Source organism: Cornus florida, unplaced genomic scaffold (assembly GCF_030987335.1).
Source record: "Cornus florida cultivar Cherokee Brave unplaced genomic scaffold, ASM3098733v1 CherokeeBrave_3.0.0_Hap2_Chr09, whole genome shotgun sequence".
NCBI classification, from domain to species: domain Eukaryota; kingdom Viridiplantae; phylum Streptophyta; class Magnoliopsida; order Cornales; family Cornaceae; genus Cornus; species Cornus florida.
The window spans coordinates 34,941,229-34,953,514 of record NW_026775579.1 but is presented as its reverse complement, the minus strand read 5'-3'; the positions used below and the strand labels follow the sequence as shown (position 1 = coordinate 34,953,514).

Sequence of the window (12,286 nt, the reverse complement as noted above, 5' to 3'; positions counted from 1 at the left end):
ATGTCCGTACCACCTGAAAATGGTAGTTCCTTCACTGCTCTTTTTCAACTTCTTGAGAATCAATCTGCGTCGCTCCTAAATTCGCCGGATTCTGAGGAAGCTCCGACAGAGATTTCAAATGCAGTTTGGTGTAACAGTCGAATCGATCATCACAAACCCGACAATCTTCACTCACTGAATTGCATTCCGCCATTTCCGTCTTACACCGCTCTACTTGACCAAGTTTCAAGGTTCTCAGTCTTCTCGGTGGTGGTGGTGGTAGAGTGGTGGTCTAATACCGCTCTATTTTTCTAGTTGGGTGGTGGTGGTGCTGTATGGGTATGTTACAGTCAATTTCAAAATGTGAACCTACCAAAATTGGTTTTAATTTTTTTGATTTATTTTTAAATTTGATTTATTTTTTAATTTTTTTTACATTTTTTTTAATTATTTTTTTATTTTTAAATTATTTTTTTCGGAAGTTTTTAAAAATTTTTATTTTTAAATTTTTTAATAATTTTAAATTTATTTCTTTAAAAATAAATTTTTAGAGAGAGAAAGTTAGAAAGAGGGGATTGATAAGAGGCAAATTTAGAGAGAGGATTGTGAGTGAGAGAGAATTTTAGAAAGAGAAATGAGTTGAGTACAATATAGAATAAATATGTGTTGTATGTTTATTATGTGATGAGTGAAATATGGGTTGAATATGATTAACCATATTCAACCCATCTTGACCTTCAAATTAAGTGGTTAAAAATTACCCAACCTATCTGACCTTTAAATTAAATATGGTTCACCCATAAACATTAAAAGGCGGGTAAATATGGATGGGTTAATGGTTTTTGACTCATTTTGCCACCCCTATAGCTGACACACGATTAGTCCATATGTCACAAAATATGAGACTCACACCACAATATTTATAATATATTTTAAAGTATGAGACTCACACCACAATATTTATAGTGAGTTTCATGACTTTGTGAGACAATCTAAGAGTCTTAGTATCGTTAATTTTATTATTTTTTCGTCCTAATTTCATATTATCCTTAAGGAAAAAAAAAATTGTTAATTTCTAGTATATATGATACTTTAATATATACATGTATAAACTTATGCGTATTTGTTTATACATATATTCTCTTCTAACTATTCCTAATATAGCGTTTTTATAAAACAATGAAAATTATTAAGTAATAGTTATTAATTATCCAATATGACATCAAGGTTATTTCTTAAAATTATTTATTTCTAAAAAGCATGGGACTTATTAAATATTAATTATTGTCTAATTATTTGCATGTGGCATAACTCTTACTATGATTAATCATTCTATCTTACATAAGATTGCAAATGAATCGAACCGAACCGAACTTGAATTTGTTTAGGTTTGATTTGTCCATTTATGGGGTTGGCTTGGAGTTGGGATGACATCGAAAAGCTAAAGCTTGATTTGTCATTATTTGAAAAGTTCGAGTTTAGCTCGTTTAATAACAAAAGTATTCGAGTATGATTTAAATTTGTGTTCAAGATTAATTGGTTTCTTCGTTTACTTATATGAGCCTATATAAGTGTGTATATTCATAAACACATAAAAGATTTTTTATTTATTTTTTATTTTTTATAAGAACATCCCAATAATCCATAGTGAATATAAACCTATACACATTTATATTTATAAACTCATTACGAGTGTATATTCATGAACATATATGAATCTACACGAGCTCATGTTCACGAGCCTACATGAGCCAAACCCTATATTATTTAGAATTGACTCGTTTACTAAACGAATCTAAAAACCGAGTTTGAGTTCGATTGCTTAACAAACAAGCCCAAACTGAATCCACCTCATCATGAAACCCTAATTTTAATTAGAGAAATACAATGTGGAGGGTTGAAGTTCTGGTAAGACTTGATTACCCATCAGCTTTGGTGAGAACAATAGGGTAGCAACCACATCATAGTCCGGTGAACGTAGAGCTTCAAAGTTTCCTTCTTGCATGAACCACGACAATGATCGAAGCCTGAGAATCAACGAGAAGGCTACGCAAACCAAAAAGCTTTAAGCAACCACCAAAGGGTATTTTTGTAATTTTAAAAAATATTTTTTAGTTTTTAATTTAACATTAAATAGTAAGTTCAAATTTATCAGTTCATAATGGATACGGATATTGGGACAATGTGATCGTTTTTTAAAGTGTAGAAGGTTTTTAAATTAGGTTGACATTTTAGATTGTCAATAAATAAAGAATAATAATTCAGCCCCATCAAGACAAATTGTATCCTCCATACTAATATGTCCCAATAAGAGGTTGACACCTTTTTTAAACTTAAAAAAATACAAAACATATGTTATACCCATTTTTTAGGGTTAAACCTGACATCTATTTTTTTTTCCTTTCTTTGCTCTCATCTGTGTATCTCACTCACATATTCATCTGCGTCTTTTTTTTCCTTAGCTTTAGCCGCAAATCATTAATTCTGTCAATAGCATGCATAAAAAATAGTTTCAGGCAATTTTTTAGAAAGGGAGACATATAAATGGTTAATTCATATTTTTTAAGGATAGTTTTCTATTTAAAAAAAAAATTAAAAATAAGAGAAAAATGTTGGAAAGACAATTTTCCATGAGTTGTTCTCTAGAAACAGAATTAAAAGAAGATACTTTATATTCTTTTTAATATGATTTTAAAAAACTGCCTGGAACTATTTCAAAATTAAAAGAATTTTTATTATTCTAAAAAGTGGAGGTCTCGTAGGAGGACTTTGATCATCTAAGTTAAATATTCTTTAAGTTATCCTAGGTTAAATTCGCTACATATTGACACATGACATTTTAAATCTATCTACTGTTTGTGTTAAACCAAATCAACTAATTTAAAGAAAGTTTGAAAACTGCACGTATTGAGATAAGAAAATTTTACCAAATTTTAAAAACAGCACCCTTTTGAATTAAGAAAAATCACAATACTCTAATTACGTTTAATGTCATTATCTTTCCTTCATTTTTTCCAAAAAAAGATCTTCCATCTTTCTCTTCCTTATTTCTATCTTAAACAAGTCACGATGATATTTGTTTCTCTTTTAACCCGATGGATGTTCTCTCTCATCTTTTCTATATATAGGGTTTTTGGTTGTATTTTACTAACCCCAATATCAATATCTATGCATATATATATATATTCTTTTCCAACTATTACTATTGCCGAAAAATGTTGCATGCTTTGCAATCACATTTTTGTCCATCTTAATTCCATGGCAAAGAACATTTATTTTTGGTACGAAATATTCCTCCAATCATAGGAATATGCAAAAAGAGAGAGAGAAAATATCTTTTTTTTTTTTTCGGAAAAGATGAGGGAGAGATAACACGTTAAACGTCGTTAGAGTATAGTAAATTAAAAGGGTGCAATTTTTAAACTTTGGTAAATTTTTCTTTTATCTCAAAATGGTGCAAGTTTTTAAATTTTGGTAAATTTTTTTTATTTTAAAATGGTGCAGTTTTTAAACTTTCTTTAAATTAGTTGTCGAATACCAACAATAAATAGATTTTAAATCTCACGTGTCAATTAGAATTGAGTGAGATACATAGATGGGAGCAAAGAGAGGGAAAAAAAAAAAAAAAATGATTAAAAGAAAATAGATTTATTGGGTTTAAATCTAAAAAATTGGTATAAGACGTTAATGTGTAAGGCACAATCTGTCTTGATAAGGCCGGACTGAAGCATTATCCATAAATAAATAAAAAAGAGGCATAACGAATCGTGACTCCAACAAAGAAAAGGGAATACAAGAATTCTCGTTAAATTCAAACTCTACCTGAAATATTTTGTTTGTAAGAGAAATTTATCTATGTTGCAAGTTGCATTTTATCCGAACTAGATCTTACAAACACAACTGGTATTGGACCCGATAATTGGATCTGATCACATTCAGCCCATGCCATAGGTCCTGAAGAATGGGCCCAAACCAAATATGGATCGTGGATTGGACCACCCAAGAAGTAAACCCTATTCTGAAGGTCTCTTCTAGAGATCGTCTTGAACTAAAAATTCAATCGAGTGGACTTCCACAGTTTGGGTTTTACCATGGTTTTGTAAACACTCTGTGCCCAAACAGTCACCTAACACACACACAGTTTTCTTGGCGAACCAGAACAAGAAGTAGAACTAGTAGTAGTAGAAGAGGAGAAATCCCCAAATCACAGACTCAAAATCCAATTAATCAAGCAAGAATCGGAAATCATGAACATAGCCAAGCAGAGCTCCATCAAAACCCTAATATCTCTTCAACACCTAAGCCAATTGGCACCCACTCGCAGATGGATTTCCAATTCCTCTCCCACCTTGATTCTCAAACAGTCCTCACTCCTCTCCAACCATTTATCTCCTCCTTCTAGCTCCTCTCCTCTCCCATTTCTACTCCCCTTCGCCGTCCGCCATCTGTGCACCAATCGCGATCCCATTTCCACGTAACAACATCACACACACACATATGCATACTTATATGCGTTCATCTATCTATCTATCTATCTATCTATCTATATATGTATATTGATTGTGTTTCTGCTATATTGATTTATTTAGTGACTAATGCGTGTGCCTTGTGTGAATTGGTGCGAGATTCCTCCTATCAATTTGGGAGACAATTCATATATACGAGTATATACTTTGTATATATGTGTGGTTTATGCATATATTAGGTTTCTGCTATTTTGAATTGCTTAGTAGCTTTTACTCGAGCTTGAATTTGTGGTTTCTGCTTTGTTGAATTGCTTAATAATCTATGTAGACACACACACACATGTATATAGATTATGTTTCTGCTATATTGATTTATATCAATTTGAGAAAAATATCCTTGTATGCGAATGTATATTTGTATGTAGGTGTGGTTTATGCATATATATTAGGTTTCTTTTATGTTGGATTGCTTAGTAGTTCAAGGTAACAACAATACATATATATATATATATATATATATATATATATATATGCAGACGTATATGCGTTCATATATATATATATATATATACACACACACACATAGATTATGTTTTTGCTATATTGATTTGTTTAGTGGCTAATGCTTGTGCCTTTTGTGAATTGGTATGAGATTCCTTCTCATAAGTCTTGTCAATTTGAGGAACAATACATATGTCTGCGAATATATATGTTTGCATATATGTTTTGTTTATGTATATATTAAGTTTCTGTTGTGTTGAATTGTTTAGTAGTTTTTACTTAAGTTTAGATTTGTGGTTGTGAGACTAGGTATGAGATTGCACCTCCAATCAATTGGGGCATACGAATAGTACCTGAAAAGAAGGCTTATGTTGTGGAACGGTTTGGAAGGTATGTGAAGACTCTGACTCCTGGTATTCACTTGTTGGTTCCATCGGTGGATCGGATTGCGTATGTGCATTCTTTGAAAGAAGAGGCGATTCCGATTCCGGATAAGTTTGCTATCACGAAGGATAATGTTAGAATCTTGATTAACGGAGTGCTTTATGTTAAGGTATGTTTCGTGTTTTCGATTTTTTGGATTTTCTGCTGGATTGGTGGATTGAAAGTTATTGATTGCAGATTGTGGACCCTCTGTTGGCATCCTATGGTGTTGAGAATCCATTGTATGCGGTTATTCAGCTTGCACAGACCACTATGCGTAGTGAGCTTGGAAAGATTACATTTGGCAAGACATTTGAGGAAAGGGACACTCTGAATGCGAAGATAGTGGTGAGATTTCAGTAGATTTGATGAATTTCATAGTTGTCTGCCTTCTTTTGGGTAGTGGATTGTTTGAGCTCTGATTATGTTAGCATCGAGCATCAATTACTGCACCAATTACTGCATGAGTTCTCTGTTGTAGTCCCAATATCAACATTTGACATTGGGAGGTTGTTGATTATTTTAAGTACTCCATTGATTCAGTTTTTAAACTCATAGTATGGCATCTTTTTTACATAGTGGACATATCGTAAACCAAGCTATGGATAATGTTCTTTTATAATTTACAAGAAAAAATTATATTATTGAAACCATTGGATAATGCTCTTTTAAAATTGTGAAAGGTACTTTTACTTATCAAAAAAAAAAAAAAAATTGTGAAAGGTACTTTGAATTTTGAAGAAAGTAATTTAAATAGACTAAGACATTACCATAAATGTTCACCTACCACATACCATATCTCAATAGATTCACATAATTTTTCTACTTTGTACAAACATCAAGAAGTGAACCATGGACTTCAATGGTTTATGGGAATTGTATGGTACTTGGGAAGGTAATATTGCAAGTTTCTGCAATTGTATGTGAGACTCATGGACATAATCATTCAGTGCACTGTGCACTTTATCTTGCGCGGGTAATGTGTGGTGCAGCTTTGTGAGAAGGAAGTGAATTTAATTTATAATAGGTGCTTATTACAAGTTGCCACACTTATCATTGTTTATGAATAGACAGAGTTGAAACTATGTTGAAAAAGTTTGCATGGTGTATTTATTTGGTATATACTGAGTTTGAATAAAAAGGGAATGAACTGAGCTGAGAGTGTTGAAAAAGTCTCCATGGTGATGATCTTAGTTAATGAGAGTACATTAGGGTAAAATGGTTAGTTTGAATTAAAAAAGTTTAAAAATAGTAAGTCTAAAACTTATTATATGGAGTGTAAATTTAAAAATTAATATTAAGTATTTTAAAATAGTTAGTTTGATGCCAAGGGATACCAAAAATTGAACAAATTTGGTCAATCATTCTGAAGGAGGAAGAAGCTGAGGCAACGTTTTTATGATACAAAACACACACACACACACATATATATTCCGAATCTTCGAGTCTTATACGCCTTGCTTGCTCTTTATGCTGCAATCGGAATCATGTTTCTGTTCTAATGTTGTAGAACTTGATTAGCACCTTATTTAGTAGGTCATATCTACTCTGTATGGCAAGTATGTTGCAATTCAAGTTCATTATGGTTATAGTTTTATCTTTTTTTTTTTATTATATGCTTACAGTTAGTTAATTTTAAACTGGTCTTGTTATCTCAGATGGCCATCAATGCAATAAGGCTGCAAAAGATTGGGGTCTGAAGTGCCTTCGTTATGAAATAAGTAAGTGAACTTTTTGTCTAACTTTCTTCTTTTCTTTTTCTTCATTAATTTTTTTCCTACAGTGCTTTCATATACATTTAATTATCTTGTATTCTTTAGGGGACATAATTGTTGCTCGTGGAGTTAAGGCAGCTATGGAGAAAAAGAGAGCTGTAGTTCTTGAATCAGAAGGTACCGTAGCCTTTTTTCCGCCCCCCTTTATTTATTTTAAAATTTCAGTTCTCTCTGTAGTTGAATAATGGACTAATCTATGGATTGGAATCAGGTTTGTACTCTGATTCAGACAGTTATACTCCATAGGCTGATTTCTTATTTAATAGAGATGCGTATAATTTTTCATCACATGGCTTTGTAAATTCTTTCTTTGACAACTGAGACTTATATTCGTAATAAAAAAAAAAAAGAAGTAATTGTGACTCACATCAGTCTAACCAAAGGAGAGATAGGTCTGATGTACATTTAGCATTTGCATTATGCAGAAACCCAATTAGGTCAAGCAAAAGAAAGTCTACACACATATCCAAAAAACCCATCCCTCTTGACACGATCAACCTGGATACGCGTTTAAGAAAGAATCTCTAAAATCCATAGCAACCAAGAAAGATTCTTCTATTTACTTTCCAAATGCAACACAACATGCATTAAGTTGATTATATAACAAAATTAAAATTATAAGGTCCTGGCAATGCCAACTCCCATAACAGTACGCCAACTACGAAGGCAGGATCTAGAAATGCCTCATAAGTGGAAAGAAAGAGTTACCAAATCTCTATAGCATCTAGTAATTGGATGTGCAAATGTTTCTCTGATTTCACCTTATTTCTTTGCATCTAACACCCATTAGGAATCATCCAACCTCCATTAATCAAGTGACCTGATATCAAAATCTTATGTCATCGTCCAAGCCAAGAGTTTACATTTAAAAGTGCAGTTGACCTATTAATCCTCCTGATGTGAACATTTTTATTAGTCAAGCAGCCTTAGCATATTCAACAAAGATTTTGCCCCCAAATGGGACCATTGTACTTTATCTCCAAGCTAATTAATTTTAGCCATTTCCCACCGCCTTAAAAGTACAGAGTTTGTCAAGAAAAGATTCCACCTTATTCAACCACATAATTTTGGCTTCTAATGAAGGGAAGTTAACAAACCTATTGTGATGTGGCCCGAATTTTGTTTCGGCCTGGGCCATGTTGTGACCCGGTTTTGAGTCGTTTTTCCACTTGAGGGCCTTGGACCTAGTTTAGGACTCTCATGTAGCCTAGTATATAAGGGCGTTTAGGGTTTGTAGTGGGATATGAGAGAACACTGAAAATTGCAGGAAGAGATTGAGAGAGAGAGCTAGGGTTTGGTGGTTGAAACTTTAGACTCCTGATTTTTGCTTAGTGAAATCTTTCGCCGGATCTTCATTGTGGACGTAGGCTTTACGCCGAACCATATAAATCTTTGTGTCCTTTGTGTGTGGCGTGTTTACTTTTCAGCTTGATTCTTGATTTGTTTTTTGGTTTACGGCATTTGTCGTAACACCTATTATACCAAGGAATGTTGTTTCCAGAGTCTTTTTTCCTTTTATATCCTTGATTACTGGTGAATTATATTTAACAGGAGAACGACAGGCACATATTAATATTGCTGATGGGAAAAAGTGTTCGGTGATCCTTGCATCAGAAGCTTCAAAGATGGACCAGGTTAACAGAGCACAAGGTTAGTTTTCATGATTTTATAATTAACCATGCTCAAGGATAGTTTTCATGATTTCATCAATTTAGTTATAGCTTCCTCATTTAATTTTTAATTTAACCACCATAGAGCAGCAGTGATTGGCTAGCTATATCTATATGTAGTGTTGGACATAATTAACTGTTGATTATTCTATAGACATTTCTAAGAATAGTGGCGAACTTTATGTAGATGTCAATTTGTGGAGCGCTTTATGTTCAATGATGCTCTAGTCCTATATATTCTTGACCCTGCAACTGTTCTCTACTAGCCTATCCTGCAATCTTTCTGTATTAGCTTATCCATATTATTTGGATAATTCAAAGGATTATGTTGATGTTGATGCATCTGCAGTATTGTTGCTCCACCTCTTTTATATCCTCCACTCCTCATTGACAATTTTTTCAATTGTTCTGTGAAATCAGGAGAAGCATCAGCTATCTTTGCCAGGGCACAGGCAACAGCTGATGGAATTGTGAAGGTGTCAGAGGCCCTTAAAGAGCATGGTGGAGTAGAGGTAATGATCTTCATTACTCTTGATTGCATGTATGGTGTGTTGGGATTTCATACCTTGCATAAGTCTTTCATATTTTATTAACTTGCAGAAATTCCTCACCTTTAACTGTAGAACTTTTCCATGTGATTGGGCTACAAGTTGACTACAGCATTTTAAATTGATATTTTTAGTTTTTTGGAAATTTAGTTGTTGTACATGCTGACCTGGCTTTGCAGCCTGTAATACATCTAAATTTATCCGTTAGTATATATAGTGATTGTTATGATATATGCACATGCGATTGATTAGATGCATTTACCGACACACCTCAATTGCCCAAGAGAACTGTTATGTGGGGTTTTTACTTTCTGGAGTGAATTGCTGTAAGTCTTGGTCTCTCTCTCTCTCTCTCTCGGCAAGTGCATGATGTTTCAGGTTGGATTCTCAGTATATCACTTGGCTGGCTGGTAGTTTGTTTTATATCACTTATATTCGGAATGATAAACTATGAAAATGGTAATTTCTGTTGCAATAATAAAAACAGTCGATACCCAGAATAAAATAAAACTCAAGTCGGTGAACACATTGATACAAGTTGACTATATTGGGTTGATGGTTTTTTGGAAATTTAGTTGATGTACATGGTAAACTTACTTTGCAGCTTATTATACATCTAAATTGATCTGACAATATATATAGTGGTGGTTATGATATTTGTATTTGTGATTAGTTGCATTTACTGACACACCACAATTGCCCATGACAACTGTTATGTGGGGTTTTTAGTTTTTACTTTCGAGATTGAATTGCAGTAACTCTTGGCCGTTCTCTCTCTCTTTTTTGGCAAGTGCGTGGTGTTTGAGGGAGTATATCACTTAGCTGGCTGGCAGTTTGTTTTATATTACTATTATTCTGGATGAGTAAACTATGAGTAGGGTTATTTCTATTGCAATAATAAAAACAGTTGATACCCAGAATAAGATAAAACACAAATCGGTGAACACATTGATATAGTTCTGCAATAGGTTGTGAGTATTCTAAATTCTAGTTTGTTGGCAATAGACGCTCTCACTGCCATCAGCAATTTTCAGGAGGTGTTCCATTTAGTGTTTTTTCCTTATGGAAGTTTCCTACCCTCCTTTCTCAAGAACTTATCCATCAAAATCCACAGGACAGCATTCTAGTGAAGCAGAAGGTACTTGTGGCAGGAGTTTTGAATAGCTTTACAGCCAGCCTAAGAATTCTCTCTCTCTCTCTCTCTCTCTCTCTCTCTCTCTATTGGAAGAGTGATTTGGATTATTTTTCCCCCCTTCTGGCTCTCATCCAAGCGCATTCTTAAAAATACTCCGTATTTTATTTGGTTGATTTAAGTCAAATTTTTCTTACACTATCACACATTTTGTTATTTACTTTTGTTCTTGTTACACGACCTCTATTGGGACAAAATGGTTATTGCAAGTTTCTGGTAGTTTCTATAACAATGTTACACATTGGAGTTGCATCTTTCTGCATGCTGTCCCTTTACGTCTACAAAATGTAGTTATGCCAATCAGTCTCTGTCAGCCATTGCATGCCTTCCTTGGGAATTCATAGTATTTTCTTGTTTTCTGCAATTTGCAGAGTTTCACTGTTTATTTCCTTTTCCTCACTTGAAATGTGTTGTCACTACTTTACATATGCAATCTGTCAGGTCTTCACCTCTTTGGTAAAAACTATGCTTTTGATATTGTTTAAAGATGTACAAAGAATATGGTATGTCATTTGCAAAAGCTCAGACATGAATTATTGAGTCTAAATTTATTTGCATATACTGAAATATTCTTTATTTACGAAGCTCGTATTTGATATGCATTAAGGCTCGTGATTAGGGTTGGATTTGCAGGCACCAAGTCTAGAGCAATACCTCCACGCATTCGGCAATATAGCCAAAGAGGTTAATCCCGGACCTATTTTAAGATTGTATCATATTATTGGTTTTGATGCTTAATGACCAAAGCGTTTGATTTCTATTTTCCTTCTTTGTCTTCTCAGGGCACAACAATGTCGCTTCCTACAAATACTACAGATCCTGCCAGCGCAATGGCTGTAGCTCTCCAGATGTATAAGAACATGATTGGTGCCGAGTCTGCTGGCAATGCACTTCATCAGATCTCCCCCCCAGAATATGAAGGAAAGATGAAGAATATTACTCCCTCAGATGAAAGTAGGAATGAGAGTAAAGCATCTAATGTAGACCCTGTAGGTGAACCGACGTTTTCCCTCCAGAGCTCCAAGAAGGATAATCAAAGCTCATCAATGCAACTGAGCTCATTCAGTAATGGAAAGGTTTATTGTGCTTGTTGGTTGTGTTAGCTTTGTAGACTTTTAGATCATACGGCCTTTCTTTTTCTAATTTGGAATCACTGCCTGGTTCTTTGGTTCGACAGTTCTGTGCTGACAATGGGAAAGTAGTTCAAATCTATGCCTCCCAAAACTTCGCTTAAGCTGGTCTAATTCTGGGCTTTTCTTTTTCTTTTTTCTTTTTAAGAGTGAATTCTTATTGCACATGCGCTGTGGAGGTGAATATGATGTCATTTTGGTAACTATTACAAGATTTAGAAGAAGAAGGAATTGAACAATATTGTTTTGTTTTTTGCCAACTCTTTATGGATTCTCCTTTTTCCCCAGATTAACAGGGAAGACTTAATTAATTGAAGTTTGCTCGTGTGTATTCTTGTTTGATATTGTCTATATAGACTGCTACAGTGTAGTGTGAACTGTATGATGCTGGTTAGTCCGCCATCATAGATTTTAGGTGTAGCGGAATGGCAACTGTTTTGATGCGAGTCAGCCAGTCATCCCCCACTTTACAGCCGGACTCTAAATAATTTACCATTTTTCGGATTTTCAGATTCAAAACGATTTTCTGTTTTGCCAGCACCATTACTTGTCTAGGGAGCAAAGTCCTTACCATTTTTTAGGTGTAGTGTTTCATGTTAAGC

At 34.0% G+C, this 12,286-nt stretch overlaps 1 protein-coding gene across 1 annotated transcript; it reads left to right on the top strand.

Moving 5' to 3' along the window:
* LOC132272476 (uncharacterized) lies at positions 1–12,028 on the top strand. The gene is made up of 11 exons (XM_059773622.1): positions 1–258; positions 5,236–5,499; positions 5,568–5,717; positions 5,897–5,911; positions 7,048–7,090; positions 7,190–7,261; positions 8,696–8,794; positions 9,235–9,326; positions 11,188–11,238; positions 11,337–11,630; positions 11,732–12,028. Exons 1-11 carry the CDS (start codon positions 1–3, stop codon positions 11,786–11,788), a joined length of 1,395 nt encoding a protein of 464 aa, XP_059629605.1. The 3' UTR covers positions 11,789–12,028.
* The last annotated feature ends 258 nt before the right edge of the window (positions 12,029–12,286 follow it).